At 37.6% G+C, this 27,724-nt stretch overlaps 1 protein-coding gene across 1 annotated transcript; it reads left to right on the top strand.

The window, feature by feature from the left end:
- Positions 1-8,059: 8,059 nt before the first annotated feature.
- On the top strand, positions 8,060-26,983 carry LOC132427526 (zinc finger protein 182-like). The gene is given in 6 exon segments (XM_069540796.1): positions 8,060-8,208; positions 9,446-9,504; positions 11,494-11,620; positions 19,214-19,306; positions 24,454-25,934; positions 25,936-26,983. Coding segments are annotated over 5 exon segments (2,166 nt in total). The 5' UTR covers positions 8,060-8,208; positions 9,446-9,489; the 3' UTR covers positions 26,386-26,983.
- Positions 26,984-27,724: the final 741 nt, after the last annotated feature.

The raw sequence follows: 27,724 nt of genomic DNA, 5'->3' as shown, positions 1-27,724 counted from the left end.
TCTTAGTTTGGAGCTCTGAGGTTTGGCATGTACATATTTGTAATTGTTATATCTTCTTGGTGAAATATTCCTTTTTTTTTTTTTTTTTTTTTTGCAGTACGTGGGCCTCTCACTGTTGTGGCCTCTCCCGTTGTGTAGCACAGCCTCCGGACGCGCAGGCTCAGCGGCCATGGCTCACGGTCCCAGCCGCTCTGCGGCATGTGAGATCTTCCCAGACCGGGGCACGAACCCGTGTCCCCTGCATCAGCAGGCAGACTCTCAACCATTGTACCACCAGGGAAGCCCTATTCCTTTTATCAGTACATAATGTCATTATTTTTCTCTTTTACCAGTTTTAGATTTAATGTCAATTTTGTCTGATATTAATATGTAGCCATGCAGCTCTTTTGGTTACTATTTGCATAGGATATCTTTTCTATCCTTTCACTTTTAACTTATGTGTGTCCTTAGAACTCAAGTGAGTCTGCTGTATATAATATATCCTTTTTGTAAACATCAATTGTGCAAAACTATGCCTTGTGCTTCAGAATTTTAAACCACTTATATTTAATTATTGTTAAGAAATAATTATTTTGTTATTTTTCCATAAATAATTATTTGTCTTCTGTAATTCTTATGGCTTTTTGTGGTAACTTATTTTGTCTATAACTACCTTCTTTGTGTTTACTTAATTTTTTGTAGTCACGTGTGCTGAATGCCTTCTAAATCCTTTTACAGATATTTTCTTTGTGGTTACCATAAGGGTTACATATAGCTTCCTAAAGTTATAGTACTGTATTTTGAGTTGAAACAATATAAATGTAATTGCACGCAAAACTACTCCTTTACAGTTCCATCTCCCTCCACTTTGTGTTGCTGATGTCACAAGTTACATCTTTATAAACTCTGTACTCATTAGCACAGTTTTTTGTTTGTTTGTTTTTTGCGGTACATGGGCCTCTCACTGTTGTGGCCTCTCGTTGCGGAGCACAGGCTCCGGACCCGCAGGCTCAGCGGCCATGGCTCACAGGTCCAGCCGCTCCGCAGCATGTGGGATCTTCCTGGACCAGGGCACAAACCTGTGTCCCCTGCATCAGCAGGTGGACTCTCAACCGTTGAGCCACCAGGGAAGCCCAGCACAGTTTTATAATGACATTTATGCATTTTTCTTTTAAATCCTGTAGAAAATAAAGAGTAAACTTACAACCAAAATCATAATTTTTAAATATTTCCCCACATGTGTACCTTTACTAGAGATCGTTTTACTTTCATATGGCTTCAAACTAGTGTCCTTTCATTATAATCTGGAGGAGTCCCTTCAGCATTTTTTAGGATGGTCTAGTGATCATGAATTCCCTCAGGTTTTGTTTAACGGGAAATATGTTAATACCTTCTTATCTTCATTTATAAAGATATTTTTTCTGGGTTTAAAATTCTCAGTTGGATATAAAATTCTCAGTTGATAAGGTTTAATTTTTCCTTCCTTTCAACACTTTCTATATAGCATCCACTGCCTTCTGGCCTCCAAGATTTCTGCTGAGAAACTGGTTGATAATCTTAACGAGGATGGATGCCTTTTACATTAGAAGTCACTTTTTCCTACTACTTTCAAAGTTCTCTCTTTGTCTTCGTCTCTCAGCAGTCTAATTTTAGCATATCTCAGTGTGGGCTTCTTTGGTTTTACCTTCTTTGTAGATGATTGAGTTTCTTGAATTTGTACATACTTATATTTTCTCAAATTTGGGAAATTTTTGGCCCTCATCCTTCAAATAATCTCTCTGCTCTTTTCTCTCTTCTTCATCTGGAACTCATATAATGCATACATAGGTACACTTGATGGTACTCCATTGTTCCCCTAATCCCTCTACTTTTTTATTTCCTTTTTTCTTTTTAGTTTCTACCACTCAGGCAGGATAATATCAAATAACCTGTCTTCAAGTTCTCTGATTCTTCTGCTGGCTCAAGTCTGCTATCATTCTTTTCTGGTGGATTTTCAATTCAGCTATTGAATTCTTCAGTTCCAGAATTTCTGTTTTGTTCTTTGTGTTTTGTAATTTTCATCTCTTTCCTAATATTTTCATTTTGTTTATAGTTTTCTTGATTTTCTTTAGTTCTCTTTTGGGTTTCCCTTTAGCTCTTAGAGCACAGTAGAAACAGTTGTTTAAAGACTGCATACTAATTTTAATGCCTGTGTTTCTTCAGGGATCCTTTCTCCTGCCTTATTTTCTTCCTTTGAATGGCCTGTATTTCCTGTTTCTTTGTATTCCTTTTTATTTTAGTCTTTTTCCTTCTTTTTTCTTATGTTGATTCTGACAAGAAATTTGTCATCTTTACCTTGCCTTCCTTGTAAAAATTTTTTTTCACCAGCTGCTTTTAATATTCTATATTTATCACTGATTTTGAGCAATTTGATTATGATATACCTTGGTGAAGCTTTATGTTTCTTATGATTGAGATTCATTAAGCTTCATGGATGTATAGACTTACAGTTTGAAATTTTTTCATGCATTATTTCTGTAAATTTTCTCTCCCATGTCCCTCACACTCCTGCAAAGACTCCAGTTACATATTTATCTGGTCACTTGAAGTTTTTCTACCATTTGCTGTTCATTGTTAATTTTTTCCTCTCTGTTTTATTCCCTTATGTCCTTTCTCTAGAAATTCATAATGTGCTGTTAATCCCATTCATTATATATTTTACATCAAGCACTGTAGTTTTCATCTATATCTAGAAGTTCAATTTGAATCTTTTATGTCCCATGCCTCTACTTAACTTTGTGAATGTACAGAATACAGTGACAATAACTGTTTTAAAACCTTTCTCTTAATTCTAACACATGTGTATGATTAGCAACAATTTTAATTGATTTATCTTGCTCCTCATGGGTCCCATTTTCTTGAGTCTTTACTAATCTGGTGATTTTTTTTAATATAAATTTTATTTATTCATTTATTTTTGGCTGCATTGGGTCTTCGTTGCTGTGCATGGGCTTTCTGTAGTTGCAGTGAGCAGGGGCTACTTTTCGATGTGGGCTTCTCATTGCGGTGGCTTCTCTTGTGGAGCATGGACTCTAGGCGCGTGGACTTCAACAGTTGTGGCACACAGACTCAGTAGTTGTGGCTCAGGGGTTCTAGAGCACAGGCTCAGTAGTTGTGGCGCACAGGCTTAGTTGCTCTGCAGCATGTGGGATCTTCCTGAACCAGGGCTCGAACCCATGTCCCCTGCATTGGCAGGCAGATTCTTAACCACTGCACCACCAGGGAAGCCCCAATCTGTTCATTTTTAATTAGATTTTAGACTCGTTCGGTGGTGGATATTTTGCAGTCATATAACTATTCTTCAGCTTGGTTCTGAGATGTATATATGTTGTTTGTAAATGGTTTGATCTCTTTGTGTTTTGCCATTAAGATTTGTTAAGTGAGATGAGAGCAAGACTCATCTTTGGACTATCTCGTCCTGAATGAAGGGCCGGCTGTGACCAAACACTTTAACTTAAGGGAGCAGCACCAATTTGGTAGCCACTTCTGTCAGGTTATTGTCATACTCCCTTGCTCTCTTGCTGTGACTCCAACTAATAGGTTCCCCACACCAATCCTGAACACAAACCCAAGAGAAGAGTAGAGGGATTTTAATTTCTTTTTCCCTACTGCCAATCCAGCATCTAGAATAATAGTTGTCACACAGCGGGTTATCAATAGACATAAAAGATATTTTACGTATAATATGTATAATATAGGAAATATATATGTATGTGTGTGTATATATATACACATACACTTTATCTCTACTTTATCTCTATTGGTAATCTTTACATTATGGTCTATTATGGCTTATTTAATATAGCTCCACCAGCATTTTTGCGCTAATTATTTTTAATTCATTAGAGAAATTGTATTAGTTATTAGCTATATCTGCCTTAACAAAATAGTGCAGACTGGATGTTTAAGCAGCAGAAGTTTATTTTCTTACAGTCTGAGGGGCTAGAAATTCATAATCATTGTGTCAGTAATTTTAGTTTCTTCTGTGGCTTCTCTCCTTGGCTTGCAAATGTTCACCTCCTAATTTGAATTGAAATATATTTGACATATAACATAATGTAAATTTAAGACGTAAAAGATGTTGATTTGATAGGTTTATGTATTGTAGTATGATTGCCATTGTAGTGACAATTAGCACCTTGATCATGTCGCATAATTATTATTTCTTTTTGGTGGTAGGAATAATCAAGATCTAGTCTTTTAGCAAGTTTGGTGACTGTAATACAGTACTGTTGTTTATATTCACTATACTGTGCTTTAGATCTCCGGGACTTTCTTAGTGTTGGCTTCTTATTGTATCTTCATATGGTCTTTTGTCTGTATGTATGCATTCTTTGTGTCTCCTTGTGTATCCAAAGCTTCTTATAAGAACACCAGGCAGGTTGGATTAGAGCTTACCTTAACAGCCTGGTTTTAACTTAATTACTTCCCTGAAGGCCCTAACTGAATATATTTGGTTGGCCAAAAAGTCTGTTTGGGTTTTTCCATAAGATCCTGTGGAAAAACCCCAACAAACTTTTTGGCCAACCCAATACTTACATACTAAGGTACTCAGGGTTAGGGCTTCAATATATTAATTTGAAGGATGGGGCACAACTCAGCCCATAATAGAAGGACAAATAATGATAAATATTGAAAATGAGTAACTTGTCATTATGTCCATGAAAGTCCAAGATCATTAATATTAAAATTAGTTTAAAAATAAATTAGAGAATGAAGGAAAAACATTGTTAATATATCGAAACCAGCATCTCTTCTATGTGCAAATAATTACTTGTTATACCATATGTGAGAGTGTTTTATTTACTGTTATAAGATTCAAATTGAAAGAACTTAATAAATGTTTACCTATATATACCTCCATGTATAGAAAGCTCTTAAGCTGCATAAGGGATTTAAAGAAGAGAGAGTATATATAGTGGCCAGAATTATATTATTACAAACCGGATAATGTTATTATTTTACTATTGTAAAGATATCATTTCTCACTTAAATTCATAAGTATTAATATAATCCTAATCAGAACCTCAACATTATTATTTTAGGGATTTGGCCCTAGAAACTTATACTAATCTTTCTCTTGATGATAGCTTCTGAGAATGGCTACAGAAATTCTGAAAATTGAGCCAAAGATATGATTTGTACTACATGGTAGTTAAATCTATAAGAAAGCTAAAATAATTAACGTATTGCGTAAATGGTGCATTAATATATAGACCAAGAGAACAACAGCAACAACAAAAAGTCTATCAATAGATCCAAGTACCGAATGGAATTTTATATGTAATAGAAGTTGGTTTTCAGAATAAGAAAGAGGACAGTTGTTTCAGAACATATTTGTAAAAAAATCGGTACTTGTAACTCACACATACAGTAAGAAAATGTCCAATGGAAATATGTAGATGTGAATGGTCAATTTGATTAGCCTCTGTAATAACTATTTATCAGTGAATGACAAAATCTAACATTGGAATAAGGATGGTGGAACTGGGACTCTCATGTAATTTGACCTAAACTCCTTGACCAAACGTTAGTCAGGCTCCTCTATGGTCTCTTTTTCACTAGGCCTTGACCTTGGCATTCCATATCCATCCCATCCTTAACAAGCGTACATAGTCCAGTTTTAGCAAGAATCCTGCTAAGTCAATTTAGAGAGAATCCTCATCCTTGATCTTCATCCCTCACCTTTGACATCTAAGCCCTTGGACTCTCCTTAGCAAGAATCCTGTTAGGTCCTGTTAGGGTTTAGTAAGAATCCCTCTACCTTTAAAATCTCCCTCTAGTCATTTTCTACCCATGTATTCCCTCACTTTGCTCATCAGCTATAAATCCCCACCTTTCTTTGCTGTATTTGGAGTCTGATCTCTCTCCCCTACTGCAATCTTCTTGAATAAATTCTTTCTTACTGTTTTACTAAGTGTCAGAACAGCTTTTTCTTTCACAAATCCTAGTGAGAGCATAAACTAGCATAGCGTCTTTTTTTTTTTTTTTTTTTTTTTTTGGCGGTACGTGGCCCTCTCACTGCTGTGGTCTCTCCCGTTGCGGAGCACAGGCTCCGGACGCGCAGGCTCAGCGGCCATGGCTCACGGGCCCAGCCACTCCGCAGCATGTGGGATCTTCCCGGACCGGGGCACGAACCCGTGTCCCCTGAATCAGCAGGCGGACTCTCAACCACTGCGCCACCAGGGAAGCCCAGCATAGCCTCTTTGATGGCTTGTTGTTAACGTCTACCAACTTTTACACATCTATTTTAATTTAGCAATTCTATGTTTTAGAATTTGTATTGCAGAAATAATGCAAACATGAAAAGAAGTATAGACACAAATATATAGTGCACATTTACAGTAGTGAAAATTGGAACAAACTAAACATCCATGAAAAAGATTTTTATTTAAAAAAAAAGATATACCCGTCCAATAAATATCATGCAGCCAAGAAATGGCATGATGTAATTCTAAATAATTTGACCTGCTAACATGATTATACCCTAACTGAGGATCAAAACAAGTTGTAAATAAATCAGAGAAAAGAATAATTCCTTTTTGAAAAATGCATTCCTCTAGTGGTCTGCACTGAATAAAGCCAGAGCTAAGCACCGGTTAACACTGGTTACATTTGGGAAGGAGATGGAGAGTGGGAAGTTGATCCAGTTATCCCATCAAGCACTAACTACTCTTTTGATTAAATGGATCCTGTGTTTTTGTATAATTTAATACAAAATGTTGAAATACATTTATATATGATAAAGAAAATAGGAAATGCTCCATAAAGTGTGAAGGAATAATACTTTTTCAACAGCTTTGCTCAGCCCAGAATTTCAGGTGTATGAAAAGTTGCAAAGTATATTGAGTATTTTGCTAGGCCTATGTCATAAGGAGGGCCATCTAGTCTACATAAAACATACTTGGTTGGGTTATCAGTTTATTATATAGTCATATTTAGCTTTAACACTTGGAGTTCAAGGATTTTTTTGTAGAAAATCACTGCCAAAAGCAAGTTTGTGTGCCTGATGCATAGTGAAGCCAAAGAAACCAAAAGGAAGTTTGGAGCAGATAAAGTTTTATTGAAAAGGCTAAGGAAGGAGAAATGGTGGCTCATGCTTAAAAGACCCAAACTCCTGGGTGATTTGGGGGTAAGAGTTTTTATAGGTAAAATTTCAGGCAAGAGCTACAGGGTGTGTTACTGTGGTTGGTGGTGAGCTAACAGGGTGGTGTTCAGGAATCTTGTGCTCCACCTGAAGCTACCATCCTCCAGCGGGGTTGCAGCCCCGGTTTGTGGCCTTAGTTCCTTCAGAGGAACTGAAATACATGTTGTCATGTATATCCCTTGAGGAGGAACGAGGTCCCTGCTTTATAGTTGCACTATTGGTTTTTTGACTGCTTCACCTTTCTTCTACATTCCATTCTTTCCCCTATTAGTAACTGTCTGAATCTGCCCTTTGGAACTCAGGGATGGCCTGGGAGGCTGAAGCCTTTTGCCTGCAAAAAAGCAGGGGACAGGGAAAGTTTTTTGTTCCTAGCAGGGCCCTGCAGGGTCCTGCTTGGTTTCAAAATTGCAAAAAATGAAAAAAGATATCTGTTCCATTATGAATAAACTGGTGAATTCACTTTTGAAAAAATACGCTATTTGTCCTTTACAAAGGAAGCCCACATGATGGCAAGTAGGTTAACTAATGCACAGACAGAAAATTCTATTCCATTAGGAGGACATTTTCTCAAGACTATAAGGATTTAGCAATTTGGACAATCTGATTTCAGCCGTGAGCTTTCCCAGTTTTGCCCTTGAACCTCCACATACGCCAGGCATGAAGATGGCCTAAGACCCACAGTGTGACACACCCGATCCAGCGTCTCTGGGCACCGTGGACCCTTGGACAAGCATTTCTCCCATATTTCTACCCTGCAGCAGGAAACCGATTGCTCTGTTCAAAGTCAGCTTAGGGAGCGCGCAGAGAGCGAAGGGAAATGTAGTCTCTCCCCTCCACCTTCCTCCTGGTCTCTAGGGGCTGCCTCTGCGCAAGTGCAACTTAGGCCCCGCCTCTTCCCTTTTGAGTTCACAGGTCTGGAGAAGGGAAGATTGTGGAACGTTTCTCTCGGGATCTCATGTGCGAGAACTGCGCAGCCGGGACAGGGACGTCGCGTGGCCTGGAGCTTTGCTGAGAGCTGCGTTCTTGTGGCGGGGTCGGAAGTGGTACGTCGCGGGCCGCCCTCCGGCCCAGGCGGGGCCGCAGTGCCCGGGTCTGGCCTGGATCTCGGACCTGGGAAGGTGGGTGGGGCGATCCCGGTTCTGGCCTCGTGGTCTCGGGGGCAGGTGGAGCTGAGACCTGTTAGGAGCGGGGACGGTGCGTGTGGGGAAGGAATGCCCGGCCCCGCCTGCATCTGACGGGGGGACGCCGGGGCGGACAGTGGGAGGGAAAGCGCGGTGGTCACGCTGGCCGTGAGCGGGCCAGAAAGCGCGGGAGGAGGGTGTGCTGGGCAGCCCTGCTCTGGAGCGGGAGAGACCCGGTCACTTACAGCAGTGTCACCGGTACTGTGGGCGGAAGAAGTAACCTGGGGACGAGTCAGGTCTGCAGAGGAGGCTATGAATAATGCCTGCTTCATGGCGTTGTTCTGAGAATTCGATGTGGTGTCATTTGGAAAAAGAGGCAAGTGCCAGGTACTAACCGCCGAAAAAGTGACAGTAGATGTTGTTCAGAAGACACTTTGTTCTTTTCCTTGGGTGGTTTACAGAAGCCTCCCAATTATCTCGTGATAGCGGTATGAGCATCTGCATTAAACACACGTTAAGCAGAAAGCAGATCGGAGTCTCAGGGTGGTGAGGTGGTCCTGAGTTTGAGAGCGCCTGTGACTTCTCCAGGCCCACCCGGCATGTGACAGAGCCAGGAGTCGAACAGTCGTTCATACCGTTCAGTCATCAGAAGAAACTTACCGAGTCTCTTTTGAGAAACTGCAGCCCACTAGAAAGTAGTAATTTTTAAAACTTTGCCTTAAAGCACCGCATCCTTTTTATTGGGCATTCTGTGGATTCTCTCACTCAAGGGGTAAAGAGTTTTGCTAGAAAAATAGATAAAGGATGCAGCCTGTGTCTCTTTTTCTTACTGTTAATTTTAATGAAGTAGTGTCATCCTTTGCTGTACTTCAATCATCTGTTGTTCATTTTTTGTTTGTATTTAATTAAATCCATTTACATCAATAGACAAAATTATTTTTACCAAATGAGAGTGGTAGGTTTAATCCCCGTGATCATTTCAAACTGGTAGGTGGACAGATGGTGTTTCCACAGGGTCTTTCCTTTGCCTTTTCAAGGGCTAAAGGGATGCTGTAGGGAGGCTGCTTGTCAGCTGGGCTGCTGATGTGATTGGGAGGTGAGTGTAGGAACTGTAAGGCAGGCCAGGTGTCCTGACCCTTTGCTCTTTTTGTCCCCCTAGCTGAATCTTCACCGTCCTCTACATTGTCCCAAAAACTACCAAAAATGAACATATCTAAGGTGAGCTCTTTATTCATCAGCTACTTTGTGCTGTGATAGATTTAACTTGATTTCAGATTGCTCTCAGCTTGTGTTACACATCCTTTATCAGTGTAAGTTATTTCTCTTTTATAATCGGTTTAAGATTTTACTTGAGTCATGAATCTACACTGAATTATATTGAACACCTTTTTGTATCTTTTGGAGTAAAGGTATAGCTTGTTTTCTTTAATCTACAAATATTAGACGTAGCTAAAATGGATTTTAGAATATTAACTCTTGAATTCCTGTGTAGACCCTATTTGCTTGCTCATGGGTGTGTTTTTTTGTTTTTGTTTTTAAATTTGTAACTGACATCTTTTTGCTAATATCATATTTGAATTTTTATTCCTGTATTGACAAACTAGATTAGCCTATAATTTTGTTTTCTTGTATACCTGACCAACTGTGGTATCTCGGTTGTGCTAGTCTTTTCAGGGCACTTTCCTGCTCTTTTCTCTTCTCCCCTCCCCTCCCTTCCCCTTTCCTTTCTCCTATCCCCCTTCCTCTCTTTTTTTCTCTCTCTCTCTCTATTTCATATGAGAAAATCACCTGCTATATATTTCCTTAAACTTACCTCTAAAATTGGGCTTTGTGAGTACATCTGCTTTTTTGTGTAGATGTAGATTATTGAATCACTTTATTTAAACAATCATAGATCTAGTCTGGTTTTCTATTTTTTTAATTACTACATTTTCAGAGAAAATTGTACATTTTTATCTGTTTTTAAATGTATTTCATAACCTTGTTGATTGTATTCTCTTATATCTGTTTTGTTATATCTATAATTTCTGTTTTCATATATTTAAATTTTTTACTTAATACAGGGAATGCTGATCAGAAAGCAACCAAATGTGTTGCTGGTAGGCCCTGTCATAAATCTAGAATTTCAGAGTCTGAGGATGCGTTGGAAATTTGTACAGGTAGTGTATTCTAAATACTGAGTTGAGGGAGCATACACTCAACCATTTTGCTGGTTCCCACTTCATTAAACCAGCTGTCAGTTTCTTTTTTTAGATAGGTGATACATTCCTCTGACTCTAAAATCTAAGCAGAAAGCAGACTCATTGAGGTCTGTGATCATTTTGAATTTTTTTTTGTGGTTCAAAGAATGAATCAAGGTTATTGTTATTACTTTTTTCTAGTGGAGTTTTTTAGTCTTGCATGATTTTTTGTCAGAATATACTTTCTCCATTGAATTGCCCAGACACCTAAATTAAAGAAATGTGCGTGTGCACATATGTTTGTATATATCATTTTTAGACTTTCTCTTCTTTTGATCTGTGTGTTTCACTTTTGTTAATATCACACACTATCTAGAGGTGGCTGTATGGTATGTCTTGAAATCAAGTAATATCAGCTCTCCAGCTTTATTGTTTTTCAAAATGGTTTTCATACTCTAGGATGTTTGCCTTTTTACATAAATACTAGAATTAGGTTCTGAATCTAAAAAAAACCTGGTAAGCTTTTAATTATGATTTCATTGAATCTATAGATCTCTTTGTGGAGAACTGATACCTCCACCATATTAAACCTCCTAATCTGTGAATTCAATATTTATCTCTGTTTACTAGGTGTTTTAGAGAATTTTGAGGTGAGAAAGGGCATCACCTGACTTATAATTTAAAATATAGCTCTGAGAATGGACTCTAGTGAGACAGTGGTGGAAACAGAAGAGTTAGCAGGCTCTTTCAGTAATCCTTTCAAGAAATGATGATGTTAGCAGCTGTACTTTGAAGTGATCAAATTTTGAATGGATTTTGAAGGCAGAGCCAAATGTATGAAAATGCCTGCTTCCCTAGGACATTGCATATAAAGAGTATACTGTCAGATATTTTTGATAATATGAAAAGATTTTCAGTTTTTGTCTTACATTTTTAACCATAAACTTGATAGGAATTATTTCCAGAGGTATTTTCCATGTCACCTAATTTTGAATTCTTCAGATTGATGAGAAATGTGCTTTCACAGACATCAGTGTCATTCAGGGACGTGACCGTGGAGTTTACCCTGGAGGAGTGGCAGTGTATGAGCTCTGCTCAGAAGACCCTGTACAGAGATGTGATGCTGGAGAACTACAGCCTCCTTGTCTCATCAGGTGAGCCTACTTTATCATGCAACTCTGCCTAGAGTGCATGTGATTTTCTGCTGCTTCTTTTTTTTTTTTTTTGCGGTACGCGGGCCTCTCACCGTCACGGCCCCTCCCGCTGCGGAGCACAGGCTCCGGACCAGCAGCCATGGCTCACAGGTCCAGCCGCTCCGCGGCATGTGGGATCTTCCCGGACCAGGGCATGAACCCGTGTCCCCTGCATCGGCAGGTGGACTCTCAACCACTGCGCCACCAGGGAAACCCCTCTGCTGCTTCTTTTTTTTTAAAAAAATTACCTATATTGAGGTATAATTAACAGAAAAGAAAATTCAGCAAGTTTCTGTTTATAATTGAGTGAATTTTGAAAAATGTGTACAGCTGTACCAACAAAATCATGATACAGATTATTTCTATCACATGAAAATTTTCCTTTCTCAGTCAGTCCTCTCTTCCCACCCATTTTCTGATAATTATTGATCCACTTTTTATTTCAATACATTTGCCTTTTTTGAAATTTCACATACAAGGTTGTGTACTATTTTTTTGTATGGCTTCTTTCATTTAGCTTAATTCTTTTGAGATTCATGGATGTTTGTTGTGTGTATCTGTATTTATTCTTTTTATTGACGAGTAGTGTTTTGTTCTATGCCGTGTATTTTCAGTTGTTCATAAGACACTGAGGTCCTTATCAGTTTGGTGCTATCATAGGTAAAGGTGTTATAGATATTTAAGTCCATGTTTTCATTCCCTTGTGTAAAGACTCTAGTTGTGGTTTTCTGGGTCTCACGGCAAGTATTTGCACCTATAAGAACACCTGGTTTTATTGTGCTTCACTTTATTAGGCTTCCCAGATGTTACGTTTTTTACAAATGGAAAATCTGTGGCAACCCCTTGGGTCTGACCACATGTATTGCTCCCAGTTTTCAAACAGCATTTGCTCACCTTTATCTCTGTGTCATGTTTTGGTAATTCTCACAACGTTTCAAACTCTTTCATTATTTTATTTGTTATGGTGATCTGTGATTTTTGATGTTATACTGTAATTGTTTTGGGGCATCATGAATTGCACCCATATGAGATGGCAAACTTAATTGATAAATATTGTGTGTGTTCACACTGCTCCACTAACTGGCCATTCCCCCATCTCTCTCCCTCTCTTCAGGCCTCCCTATTCCCTGAGACACAATAATATTGAAATTAGGTCAATTAATAACCCTACAGTGGCCTGTAAGTGTTCAAGTGAAAGGAGGAGTTGCATGTCTCTTACTTAAAATTAAAAGCTAGAAATTATTGGTGAAGAAGGCACCTTGAAAGCCGAGATCAGCTGAAAGCTAGGCCCCTTGCACCAAACTGTCAGCTAAGTTGTGAATGCAATGGAAAAGTTCTTGAAGGAAAATAAAAGTGCTAACTCCAGTGAACACATGAATGATAAGAAAGTGAAACAGCTCAATTGCTGATATGGAGAACATTTTAGTGTCCTGGATAAAAGGTCAAACCAGCCACAACATTCCCTTAAGCCAAATACTAATCCAGGGCACAGCCCTAACTCTTCAATTCTGTGAAGGCTGAGGAAGGCGAGGAAGCTGCAGAAGAAGAGGTTGAATCTAGTATAGTTTGGTTCATGGGGGTTAAGGAAAGAAGCTGTCTCTCTTAAGATGAATGTTCAAGGGGTATCACCAAGTGCTGATGGAAAAGATGCAGCAAGTTATCCAGAAGTTCTAGTTAAGATGATTAATGAAAGTGGCTACACTACACAACAGAGTTTCAATGTAGATGAAATACTTTTCCATTGGAAGAAGATGCCATCTAGGACTTTCAAAGGTAGAGAGAAGAAGTCAATGCCTAGCTTCAAAGCCCAGACTGACTCTCTTGTTAGGGGTTAGTACAGCTGGTGACTTTAAGTTGAAGCCAATGCTCATTTACCATTCTGGAAATTCTAGGGCCTTTAGAAATTATGCTGAATCTCTTTTGCCTGTGCTCTGTAAGTGGAACAGCAAAGCCTGGATGACAGCACATCTGTTGACAAAATACTTTACTGAGTATCTAACCTGTTGTTAGACCTGCTGCTCAGAAAAAAGATTCCTTTCAAAACATGCTCATTGATTATGCACCTGGTCACTCAAGAGCTCTGATGGAGATGTACAATGTGATTAGTATACTTATGCTTGCTAACACAACATCCATTCTGCAGCCCATGTGTTGAGTTGTTTTGACTTTCAAGTCTTATTATTTAAAAAATATATTTTGTAAACATAGCTGCCATAGATAGTGATTCCTCTATAGATCTGGGCAAAGTCAATTGAGAACATTCTGGAAAGGACTGACCATTCTAGATGCCATTAAGAACATTTTTGATACATGGGAAAAGGTCACAATATCCACCGGAACAGGAGTTTGGAAGAAGTCGGTTCCAACCCTTATGGATGACTTTGACAGTTTCAAATTTTCAGTGGAGGAAGTAACTGCAGATGTGGTGGTAGAAACAATTAGAATTAGAAGTAAAATCTGAAGATATGTTTGAATTGCTTCAATCGCATGATAAAAATTTAATGGATGAAGAGTTGCTTCTTGAAGAAGCAAAGAAAGTGGTTTCTTGTGATGAAATCTACTCCTGGTGAAACCACTGTCCGTAAATTTAAGGGTTTATTTCTGGCCTCTCAATTCTCCATTGTTCTCTGTTTTTATTCTTAATGTGTCTATTCTTACACCGGTACTACCTTAATAGTATAGTATGGTATTGTGATTTATAATAAGAAAGATATATTTGGTCTTAATCCCTGTTCCTGGCACAGAGTTCTAAAACCCTGGCAATTTCTTAAGTGATACGAGAGATCGAGGTATCTTACTCATAGCAAGCCCCTTTCAACCATGCCTGAGTTCATGTTACTGAGGTGACTTTTGGAAACCCCCTGAGGATATAGGCTTGTTGCCAAGAATGCCAATCAAGTGACTAGAGGGTTGGGACTTTCAGGCCCGTCCCCTGACCTGCAGGGAGGGAGGGGGCAGGGCTGGAGATTGACTTAATTACTAATAATAATTATTCCTATATAATCAAGTCTCCATAAAAATGTCTGAACTGTGGGGTTCAGAGAGCTTTGTTGTTGGTGAACACTTGTAGGTGGTGGGAGGCTGATGCTCCTGGACAGGGCATGGAAGCTTTGCCCTATGCAGCTTTTTTGTCTGGCTGTTTCTGAGTTGTATGCTTTGTAATAAACCTGGCAATCTATTAATAGTAAGCAAACTGTTTTCCTGAGTTCTGTGAGCCATTCTAGCAAATTAAACCTGAGGACCAGGATGTGGGAACCTCCCATTTATAGCTAGTTGGTCAGTAGCACAGGTAGTAACCTGGGCTTGTAATTGGCATCTGAAGTGTGAGGAGAGGCAGTCTTGTGGACTCAACCCCTAGCCTGTGAGATCTGATGCAGACTCCAAGTGGATATGTCAGAACTGAATTGAATGTAGAACACCTTGCTGGTGTTGCAGAGTTGCTTGGTAGTGGGAAAAACCTCTGCACACTCAGTGACCAGCAGTGAAGTAGTATTGAGAATACATAAGTATTCTGTGAGTAGAGACAATAATATAAATGAGAAACAGTAGTGTTTTCTGTAAACAGAGTAATTGAAAAGTGTGAGCTCTCCAGTTTTTTTCTTTGTCAATTTCTGTAAAAGAAAGCTGTGATTTTGTTAGTGGTTCCATTGAATCTGTAGCTCAATTTCTGGAGTATTGCCATCTTGACAACATTAACTCTTCTGATCCATGAACATTGAGATTATCTGTCTTTCTATTTATTTAGGACTTTTAAAATTTATTATAATGATATTCTGTAGATTTAAGTGGTCAAATTATACTTTTGTTAAAGTTATTTTAAGTATTGTATTCTTTTTGATGCTCTTTTAAATGAAATTGTTTTTATTTTTCATTTTAGGCTTGTTCATTGCTAGTGCATGGAAATACAACTGGGTTTTGCATATTTCCTTGTATTCTGCAACCTTGTCGAACCTGGTTATTAGCTTTCGGAGCTTTATGTATTTTTGGAATCCTCAGGGTTTTCTATACTGATTTGGTTTACCTTGCCCTTCCTTTCTTTGCTGTTTTATGATAAAATTTAAGCTCATGAATTGAGACTTGGTTTTACTTTTTTAATGTAAGCATAAGACGCTATATTTTTCTTTGAAAACTGCTTTAGCTGCATCACACAAGTTTTGATGTTATGTTTTTATTTTCATTTAATCCAAGATATTTCTTTAAATGCCTGGTAATTTCCTGTTTGATCCATTGGTTTTGTAGAATTTGTTTACTTTCTAAATATTTGTTTCATAATTTCTTACTGTTACAATTTTTATATCCTTTTTTGTGTGTTACTCTGGATAATATTTCATGCATGATTCAGTCTTATTAAATGTATTGAAATTTGTCTTAGAGCCTAACATATGATCCTGGGGAATGTTCCATATGTGACTGAAAATGGTATTTTTTCTAGATAGGGATTAGTTCCAGTGGGCTGATTGTATTGCTTAAAGCTTTTGTATCCTTTTAATATCTTATCTACTTGTTCTATTAAATATTGAGAAAGGAATGTGAGTATCCAAGTCTAACTTACTTATATCTTCTTTCCTTTTTAATAGGATTTGCTTCGTGTATTTTGAAACTCTGTTTTTAAGTAGTAAACCACTTAGGGTTATTACATCCTCTTGGTGGATTTTCTCTTTTAGCGTTTTGAAGTTTTTATTGATATCCCTGGTAATATTTCTTTCTCTGAATTTTGTTTGGTACTGTATAGTCAGTCAGACTTTCATTTGCTTCTTGTGTGCTTCGTATGATATATACTTTTCTCTGTCCTTTTATTTCTAACCTATCTTTGTCTTTATATTCACAGTTGGTTTCTAAGAGACAGCAAGGTTGTCTTGATTTTATTCACTCTGACAATTTTTGTGTTTTAGGGAAATGTTCACATCACTTATATTTAACGTTATCTTTGTGGTTGATACCTTCTATTTTTTTCTGTCTTTATTTTTCTTTCCTTTTCCCTGGCTTCTCTGTGCTTTTTGTTTTTTAATTTTTGGCCACACCATGTGGCATGCAGGATCTTAGTTCCCCTACCAGGGACCAAACCCACGTCCTCTGCAGTGGAAGCGCAGAGTCTTAACCACTGGACTGCCAGGGAATTTCTTGTGCTTATTTTTAATGAATCTCTTTTACCCACTTTTGGCTTCTATGAAATGTACTTTTTGTTTTCTAGTGGTTGCTAAATATACATCTCTGAAGTATCAGTCTACCTTCAAGTAATACTTGTTACTTCAACTATGTCATAAGAATATTACAACAGACTATTTTCACTTTCTTTCATCCTTTGTGTTATTGTTGTTATTGATTTTATTTCTACATATCTTGTAATCCCCATAATGCATTATCTTTTTATAGTGTTATTTTCACTTCAATATGTTTTTAAAATGAGAACAATATTTTATTTACGTATCGTGCATTTACAGTTCTCTTTATTTCTTTGTGTAGATTCAAATTTACACTTTGTATCATTTGTTTAAATCTAAATGACTTATTTTAACTTTTCTTTTAGATCAGGTCAGCTGGCAGTGGGTTTATTTATTTATTTGTTTGTCTTAAAAAGTCGTTATATTTTTCGATATATACTAGCGCTCTGAGTTCTGTTTGAGTTCGCTCAAAATTCCAAATAACTGGTTTGGGGAGAGAAGAGGAGCCTCATTTGATTTGGGGGCTATTGAAACTTAATATTTAATTTTGGATCCTTTTTTTAGCTGAGAAAGTTGGTAAGGTGAATGATACACTGAATGTGTAAGATAAGTATAAACAGTTTGAAAATCTTATGTTTGGGCATATTGACTTTTTTTTTTAAGCTGCCATTTAGAATAAATCAAAGGGGAACAGAAATGTCTGCTATTCTAATATTAAAGACTTTTGAATCATCTTGGAATTGGTTAGAAGTGCAGTCTTTCATATATCATCCCAGAACAACAACTTAATAGAGTGCTCAGTTGGCCGGGTGCCCATTGAAATTTATGAGGAATTCTTGGAGGCACTGAATGTGGCAGGTTTATTAAGATCGTTTAGTCCTTTGACCTAGGAGGCCAGTGACGTTTCAGAGTGCCTTTGAGGTCAAAAATTGTGATGATGACACTAAGATATTAGCCTTTTTCACCATTCACAAGTAAACGATGGAGTTTTCAAGTAACTGCGTGGCCGGACATGATAGAACGAATAGAGCAGGAGCATGGGAGAACCTAGATGTCTTATTAAAGAGATCTGTGTCAGTTTTTATTTCTAATGTAAATATTGGTGATCCATAGCACAAAATCTTTTGGAGTCTTTCAGTGTTTTTTCCCCCAGGTGATATATTTTCCTGCCTTTACTTCCAATTTGTGACTTTTTTTTATAACTTTGTTTTCTCACCATGTTCCTGTTTTCTCTATCTTCATTAACATGTGGAGTGTATTAATAAATAGCAGTTTTAACGTCCTTGGAGGCTAATTTAATCTCAGGTTACATTTCTTCTTCTGTCCCATTGATTGACTTGTCTCCTTGTCGTGAATCATGTTTTCCTTCTTTTCATACTTGGTCTCTTTTGATAGTGTGCTGCATGCATACTGTGAATTTTACACTGTTGGCTGCTAGATTGTCTTGTGTTTGTTTAAATACTTTAGGGCATTCCTGGGGGGGCGGTAGTAAATGACTTGGGAGTAACTTTAATCCATTAAGTGCTGGCTTGTAATTAAGCAAATTAACTAAATTAATTCAATGTTTGCTTGTTATTTGAGGTCTAGAGCATTCTTTAGGACTTATTTGGTCACAGTAGTGGGACAATAATACTCTTTTGTGAACAGTGTCTAATACCTCGTGTATTCCACATGTATTAGAAGATCTTTCCACTCTTTCTAAACATCCTGTCTGTGTTTACGCTTTGGGAATTTTTCCACCTATTGCATTTGGGTTCTTTTCCTCCACTGATGGAAGTTTTCTTATATGGATATACAAATTTTATTCAAGGTGACCTTTCTGTTAGTGCTTCCTGCTTCTCTCTCAGTGTACCTCTTTCCTCTGAAATATTTTACTCCAGAAATTCTAATTTTTTTGGCTTTCCTGAGCTCCCAGCATTGCCTTCTGTAGTTACTGAGATCAGCAGGCTGTGATTCGGTGTCTTCTTCCTGTACCATAACCTAGAAATTCTATTTCTTCTCTTCTCTCAGAGATCCTTGTCTTCCAGTACCATTGTCCAGTGTGTAATGCCTAAAGGTCATTATTTCATTGATTTTGTATGGTTTCCAGTTGTTTGGCATGTACTATTATTCCTCTTACACCATCATGGCCATGACTGGAAGTTCCTATGCAGAACCTTATTTAAACCTCTGTACATGTAGACTCAATGTTATGTATCCTTATGATTCAGGGGTTTAAGGAGATCAATTTCTTTTTAGATTCAGAAAAAACAACATTGTAGTTTCCTCTCCAAAGGAAAGGTCAAATGAGCACCATAACTATGCTACTCCCTAGAACTATTCCTTCCTTCACATTCATATGCATTAAAGCCAATGCAGCTGATCCAAATCCTAAATTATTTCCCATTTGCAGGGTATTGTTTAACAAAACCAGATGTAATCGTCAAGTTGGAGCAAGATGATCCATTGTTGTTAGAGGAAGAGATTCTAAGCAAGAGCCATGCAGGTGAGTTATTGAGTACAGTAGACAGGTCTCCAGGGGAAATAGGATCCAAAGTGGTCACTTAGAGGTGGACACCAGGAAATTGTTTAAATGCTTCCCCTTTTGAGGACTTACATCTTGAAGTTTAGAAAGAGTAGACCTAATATGATGTAGTAAGGGAGTGTGTAAGAAAAGGGATAAAATATAAGCACATTGATGTTCTCACTTTGCAGACAGTAAAATGGAAGACAGAAATCCACCTACGTAGATAGTAACTTTAAATATGAATGTTATAAGCATTTCCATTCAAACATAAAATTTACTGATCTTTCATGTGGGTAATTTTCTTCAGTTTTATGCACTGCTACCTTAGATAGAAATCAAGAGTCAGTAAATTATGTGTTTGCTCCTGGTTTCTCTATTGTTTCTCTAGCCTGTTTAATTATCTCTACCCTAGTACCATTTCATATTGATTATAGCACCTTTATGACATGTTTTAATAATGAGCTGATCAAATTTCAAAATAATACTCATGAGGCTTTGTTTGGCATTATGCTAAACCTTGAATTTAACTTTGAAAAATTGAATTGAACCTTAACTAAGATCAGTGAGTCCTGAATTATTTTTAAATGTTTACTTCATTTACAATTTTTTATTTCTAATTTTCCAAATTAATTTTAGGTATGCCTCTGATACAGTCTAATAGCATTTTCTTTTAATAGTTGACCTTAGCCCATTCATATTGATTGACTGTCCATTACTTCTATAATGCAAACTTATGTGTAATGTTACAGAAACTCTTTTCGGTAATAGGCCTGTTTCCTTTGCTTTTTAAAATAAGTGTATTTTTCTCCCGGTAATTTAGTTAAGTTGTACTTTGGCTTAAGTAGTGACCTTAAAAATTGTAATCTCAGGACTTCCCTGGCAGTCTAGTGGTTAAGACTCCGTGCTTCCACTGTAGGGGGCATGGGTTTGGTCCCTCATCAGGGAACAAAGGTCCCACGTGCCACGTGGTGTGGCCACAAAAAAAAATTATAATCTCATGTAATGGCTTAATCATCTATTTATTTAGACAGTATCTGATAATCACCTGATATGAAACCAGTTATGAGACTAAAATGCTTATTTTCTCTTCTGTCTCATATTTTAACACCCAACTTTAGTTTCTGTTATAATCTCTTAATTTTTAGCTTTTGAATATCAAAAATGACTATTACTTGATTTTAAAAACATATATTTTGGTTCCTAGTTTTTCACGATGAGAAAAACAGCAGGATTATATCTCATCGCTTTTGTTACATCTTCCTCCTCCACATATTGGATATATTTTTTCTAAACGTCCAAATTCTTAAGGCTTCTAAAAGAGAGTTGTAAAACAGTACAGAAATGAGAGCAAACAATTACTCTAAATTTTATGAGTGACGTGACCTGTAATGATGCAGAAACTTGTGCTTAAGAAAGTCCTGAAGTATCCCTGATACAGTCATATTCTATTTCTTGATGAGGATGATAGTTCCGTGGGTGGTCACTCTGTGGTATTATTATAATGGACAGAATAGTTGTATGTATATTTATGCTAAATTTCATATTTTTATAAATGTGAGGAGACAGATCATACAGTGAGAGATGATATTTGTTACAAATGTACTTCAGAAAGGATTTGTTTCTATAATAGATAAAGAATTCAGATCTCAAGACAAGTATCTTCTTAGTATGGCCTTCTGTGACTATTATATTTAAAATGTCACCCCTGTCCTTTCTTCTGTTTTATTTTTCTCCCAACCACTCATCACCTAATATACAATTGCCAGGTATTTTGTTTTCTGTCTCTTTCCACTGGAATATAAGATCTCTGAGAGCAGATATTTAAAATATTTCATTCACTGATTCGGCACCTGAGACAAAAACTTGGGACTCAAATGTATGTTAAGTGTTAAACTACTGAAATTGTGAGTAAAAAGTCAAGCAACCGATTAAAAAAAAAAGTCAAAGTCCATAAACAGGTATTTCTCAAAGAAGGGAATAAATGGAATTTATGAGAAAAAGTGCTCAATTTGGGTAATGTGGGAAGTACAAATTCAGATTGGATCTCATATAGTATGATTTTATACCCACTCAATTCTCAAACATGAAGAGGTCTTATGACTCCAAGAGTATGAGGATATCATGTAGGGAAGCATCTACAAGGCAGGTAGCAGAATTAATTGGTGTAAGTATTTGGGAAAACAGATTAGCATTTTCTTTAAAGTTTAACATGCCTGGGACTTCCCTGGTGGTCTAGTGGCTAAGACTCTGCTCCCAATGCAGGGGACCTGGGTTCAATCCCTGATCGGGGAGCTAGGTCCCACATGCCACAACTAAGAGTTCACATGCCACAACTAAAAGATCCAGCATGCCACAACTGAAGATCCCACACGCCGCAACAAAGATCTCGCATGCTGCAACTAAGACCTGGCACAGCCAAATAAATAAATATTAAAAAAAAAAAAAAAAGTTTAACATACCTGTTCCCCATGACTCAGCAGTTTCACTCCCAGATTTATCTTCTAGAGTTTCCTACACTTTTTCACTGGGAGACAAAAATAAGACTTTCTTCATACAACATTTATAAAAAACTCAAATCTGCAAAGAACCTCAATACTTATTCACAAGTGAACTTAAAACTAAATCATGATGTAGCAATAAAACGGAACATGGTACACTGTAGGGCAATCATGGTCTATGAATCTAAAATGAAAATTGTGCATATGAAATCAAGCAGAAGATGTTTATAGGTAGAAAAATGCCATACAAATAATGGTCAGAAACATAATAAACTGAATAGTGCCTCATTATTTGGAATAAGAATGTTAAAACACACACATACACAAATTAAGATATACGTAAAACTAATGTGTGTGTGTATAAATAATTTGGTGTATTGTAATGCACCAAGAAAGAATATTCCTTATTCTTCCCTCCTCTAGGATGTAATATATAATTAATTTTGTACAGTTACATTAGGGTTGACAATAGAGCCAGGTAGGTGAGAGGTATTTCATGTTTATCGATGCACCAGTCAAATTTCTTTGACTTCTGAATCATCCTGTATATTGGCATTGAACCTGAGCCAGTGTAACCAAGAGTGGTCTGGGTAGCTCTGAAGCATACTGCACTTTTAAAGACAACTGATTTATTTTATATCACAGAGGGGTGCAAAAATAATCACAGAATGAGAGTTCTGTTCCAGATTTAGGAGCACAAAGCTGCATGAAATATATTTTATAAGATCTAAACTGGTATCAGTTGAGAGACAAACCATTATTTTAGGGATAGCTAAAAAACTGTGGACATGCCATAAATTTTAAGATGCATCCTGATTGAATGATGGTAATTTACTTAAAAATGTGTGCCTCAATGTGCATGTGTGCTCTCCAGGTATTCATTGTTAAGATAAATGGTATAGGCAGCATGTATTGTGAGAGTGTAAATTACTGGTGGGAACCTCTTAGAAGGTATTTTCTTGGTCAAGTTTAGAGAATAGCATTGCCTTAAAAAATATCTAGATTAATTGTTAGTCCTTAAGTTGGGATGTAGGGTTATGTAGAGAAAGGATGTGGGTAGAAGATAATTGTTGAAAATGAAAAATATTATTGTTGTTAAGGAACCACTGACGAGAGACAAATAGCCTGGCCAGGTTAGATTGGAAAATATCGTGGAGTTGTGGAATGATAGCTAGAATATCTCATGTGCCTGAAGTTGGTAAAAAAGGTTATTTTCCAAAATGATGCCACTTAACTCTTTTTATCTGTTGTATTTAGAGCAGTGTGTTCAGTGCCATCTTAGGTTTTAGCATAAGGCTGGCATTTTATGTAGAAAGTGAAAATAACCTAGGTAAGAGCAGTCAAATATATGAAAGAAACTTTTATGAGAAATGAATAAACTGTACATTTCTAAATAGGCTTTTGGAAACAGGTTGAAACGTGATATTAAAGGATCTCAGTTAATAGAAGCTGTATGTTCAGAAGTAGATGGAATGCTTACATAGAGATTAGTCCTGGTTAAGACTAGTTTTAGGGGGAATTCCTTGGTGGTCCAGTGGTTAAGACTGCAGGGGGCACAGGTTTGATCCCTGGTCAGGGAACTGAGATCCTACATAGAGATTAGTCCTGGTTAGGACTAGTTTTAGGGGGAATTCCTTGGTGGTCCAGTGGTTAAGACTGCAGGGGGCACAGGTTTGATCCCTGGTCAGGGAACTGAGATCCTACATAGAGATTAGTCCTGGTTAGGACTAGTTTTAGGGGGAATTCCTTGGTGGTCCAGTGGTTAAGACTGCAGGGGGCACAGGTTTGATCCCTGATCAGGGAACTAAGATCCTGCATGTAGTGCAGTGTGGCAAAAAGCAAAAACAAAACAAAAAAACTAGTTTCAGGAGAGTGAGTGATCATAATGAAAGGGGAAACTTGTGATTTGATATTCAAGAGAAGTTTGTTGTTTACCAGCACTGATATAATAAACTAAGGCATCAGAGCCAGCATATAGAAGTGAATTCATTCCAGGTCAATATATGGTTTTACCCTTCTTGTACATTTGTAATTCTGTGAATAACTCCAGGAGGATGTGAGCTTGAGCTATAGAATTGTTTCTTTAATCAGAAGAAAATCAGTTCAATTATGAATTTATTTCAGTGTTGATGTGTAGAATAGAACAGAGGGAACTCCAGCTGGAAGCTTGTAGACTAATAAGTTCCTACCATCATAATCTTTAGTTGGAAGTATAAAGACCTAGACATTGATATTCTTCCTCAGTCCAATCCCTTCTCTGATATATTGTTTGAAAACCCTTACTGACTGATTTTTCTTGTAGTTCTACTTACTGCTAATAATCAGTCATCCCAGTGTCTCATTTTCCAGTTGCCCAAGTGAATCACTTTTGAGAGTCCTCTATTAGCTATTTACTGTTCATTTCCTTATTTTTAAAATGCCAGCTATATAGAGACAATCATCATAATTTTGGTGTCCTTTTTTCTCAAGGAGTATAGGAAACATACATTTGGAATTCATTTATTTTGGGAAGATGTGGTGGCTAGAAAAATAGTCAAATACAATATAGGGCATATATGTAAAGGCTGCATCCTATAAGAAATGTGTTTTAAGGCTTATAAGGCATTTTTATTTTCTTTATTTTATAAGACTGCAAACTTGATAACCTCTTAGAGAAAAGCCTGGCAAATCAAGGAAAATATTTGCAGCAAGACTTTTTTACTCAACTTCAGAATACAGACACAGGTGAGAAAACTTTCAGCCAGAAGTCACACTGCAGAGAACATCAGAGCACTCACTCAGAAATAAAGCCCTTTGAAATTGGAAGTAACTTAAGCCCTAATGCAGCCCTTACCATATCCCAGAAACTTGACACAAAGAGGAGCTTCTGTGATGATACCATATTTTGGCAAACCTTATACCCTCAGACTACCTTTACTGTACATCAGAGAACTCAAATGAGTGTGAAACCCTATGAAGAATGTGGAAAATCCTTCTCTAGGAAGTCATACCTCATTGGACATCAGAGAACTCATAGTGGGGAGAGACCTTATGCATGCAATGAATGTGAGAAAACTTTTACCCACATGTCATACCTCAGAGAACATCAGAGAAGTTGCATAGGGGAGAAACCCTATGAATGTATTGAATGTGGGAAAGCTTATGGCCATAAATCAACCCTAAAAAGACATCAGAGAACTCACACAGGGGAGAAACCCTATGAGTGTAGTAAATGTGGAAAAGCCTTCTATAGAAATTCTCACCTCACTGAGCATCAGAAAAGTCACGCAGGGGAGAAACGCCATGAATGTACTGAATGTGGGAAAGCTTTTACCCACATATCATACCTCAGAAAACATCAGAGACGTCACACAGGGGCGAAACGCTATGAATGTGGTGAGTGTGGAAAATCTGTCTGTAGGAAGTCATACCTCATTGTGCATCAGAGAATTCACACAGGGGAGAAAGCCTATGACTGTAATAAATGTGGGAAAACTTTTAGACATAAGTCATCCCTAAAAATACATCAGCGTACTCACACGGGAGAGAAACCCTACGAGTGTAATAAATGTGGAAAATCCTTCAATAGAAAAAGTTACCTCAGTGATCATCAGAGAAGTCACACAGGGGAGAAACCCTATGATTGTAATAAATGTGGAAAATCCTTCCATAGAAAGAGTTACCTCATTGAGCATCACAGAATTCACACTGGGGAGAAACCCTATGAGTGTAACAGATGTAGAAAATCCTTCTATAGAAAGTCTTACCTCGTTCTGCATCAGAGAAGTCACACAGGGGAGAAACCCTATGAGTGTAACAAATGTGGAAAATCCTTCTATACAAAGTCTTACCTCACTGAGCATCAGAGAAGTCACACAGGGGAGAAACCCTATGAGTGTAACAAATGTGGAAAGTCCTTCTATAGAAAGACTAACCTCACTGAGCATGAGAGAAGTCACACAGGGGAGAAACCCTATGAGTGTAACAAATGTGGAAAGTCCTTCTATAGAAAGTCTAACCTCATTGAGCATCAGAGAAATCATACAGGGGAGAAACCCTATGTATGTATTCAATGTGGGAAGGCTTTTAACTGGAAGTCATTACTAAGTAGACATCAGAGAATTCACACTGGGGAGAAACCCTATGGATGTAATGAATGTCGGAAAGTTTTCACCTATAAAGTCAACCTCAGGTTACATCAGAGGGTCCACACATGAGAGAAACCCTATGAATGTAATACGTGTGAAATATCTCTCTCTAGGAAGTTTCACTTCACTTGGCATCAGAGAATTCACACAGGACAGAAACCTTAGGAGTGTAACAAGGGTGGAAAGTCCTTCAAGAGAAATTCTCATCTACCTCTGCATCATAGAATTCACACGGGAGAAACCCTGTGAATGGGTTGAATGTGAAAAAGCTTTTAGCCAAATGCCAGTCCTAAACACTTCAGAGAACTCACACTGGGGAGAAATCCTATTATTAATGAACGTGGGAACGTTTTCATCTACAAACAACCTCAGAGTACGTCAGTCCCCATGTGGGGGAAACCCTATGAATGTAATGGATATGGGGAAACTTTGACTGGAAGTGCAGCATCAGAGGACTCAGGGGAAGATCAATGAATATAATAAACCTGGAAATTTTCCCTTTGAGAAATCAACCATCAATCAACAAAACTCACAGAGAAATCCCTCATGTGTATTGTGTATGGATAGTGTTTCAACCAGATTTCAGCCCTCATTGGACATTAGAGGACTCACACAAGTGGTAAATCCTTGAAATTAATCACTTATGAACAGTCTTTCCACCAGACTACTCAATGGGTGTTAGAAATTTACACAGAAAAAAATTCCTGTGAAGGTAATGGATGAGGAAAACTTCTCTCCCCAAAGACTACCTTCAATTTAATTGTACTGGAATCCAACATGAGGGTTTTGGGAATTATGCACTTTTTATGCAAAAACCATCATCATGTAAATATGTTAGAGGATACATTTGGTTAATTAAAATACGTATGTTCTGGGCTTCCCTGGTGGCGCAGTGGTTGACAGTCTGCCTGCCGATGCAGGGGACACGGGTTCATGCCCCGGTGCAGGAAGATCCCACGTGCTGCGGAGCAGCTGCGCCCGTGAGCCATGGCCACCGAGCCTGCACGTCCAGAGCCTGTGCTCCGCAATGGGAGAGGCCACAACAGTGAGAGGCCCGCTTATCACAAGGAAAAAAAAAAACATATGTTCCTATTTTTTCTTACTGTCTTCTGGTCAGCGTATATAAGGAAGACTATTGTTACTGAATTGCCTCTTCAAGAAAGAAGCCAAACAGTGTTTTCTGCAAGACTTTTATTGTCTCAAGGTCAGCAGTGCATTTAGTGTGAACATTAGATTCACTATGCAAAAGTCATAAGCACAGTTGTTTGGAGAACAAATCTGATTCAATCGAGGAGTTGCTGTGAACAGTGGTACTCACTATTTACCCTGTAAACAGAAAAAGAAGTTGTATTTTCCTTCTCTTTTAGTTCAAAATATTTTAAAATTATCTGGGAGTTTTTTGACCCACACGTTATTTAGAAATGTGTTGTTCAATCTGCAAATATTCTGATATTTATAGCCATGATTTATTAATGACTAGCTTCATTGTCTTGTCATATGTGAAAATGTTTTGTATGATTTCTGCTCTTAAATTTGTTGAATTGTGCTTTCTGACCCAGACTGTTTCCTATCTCAATCAAAGTGCTATCTGAGCTTAAAAATGTGTATTCTGCTGTTGTAGAATAAAGTATTCTATAAATGTTGATTATATCCCATTGACTGATGGTGCTGCTCAGTTCTGCTATGTCCTTGTTTTGACTGATGAATCCATGAAGTACAAATGGGAGTTTGTTGAAATCTCAGACTATAATTGTTATCAGTTCTTGCCTCAC

This window comes from Delphinus delphis, chromosome 6 (assembly GCF_949987515.2).
Source record: "Delphinus delphis chromosome 6, mDelDel1.2, whole genome shotgun sequence".
In the NCBI taxonomy this organism is placed as follows: Eukaryota; Metazoa; Chordata; class Mammalia; order Artiodactyla; family Delphinidae; genus Delphinus; species Delphinus delphis.
The sequence above is the reverse complement of the archived record's forward strand: the minus strand, read 5'-3'. Positions and strand labels throughout refer to the sequence as shown.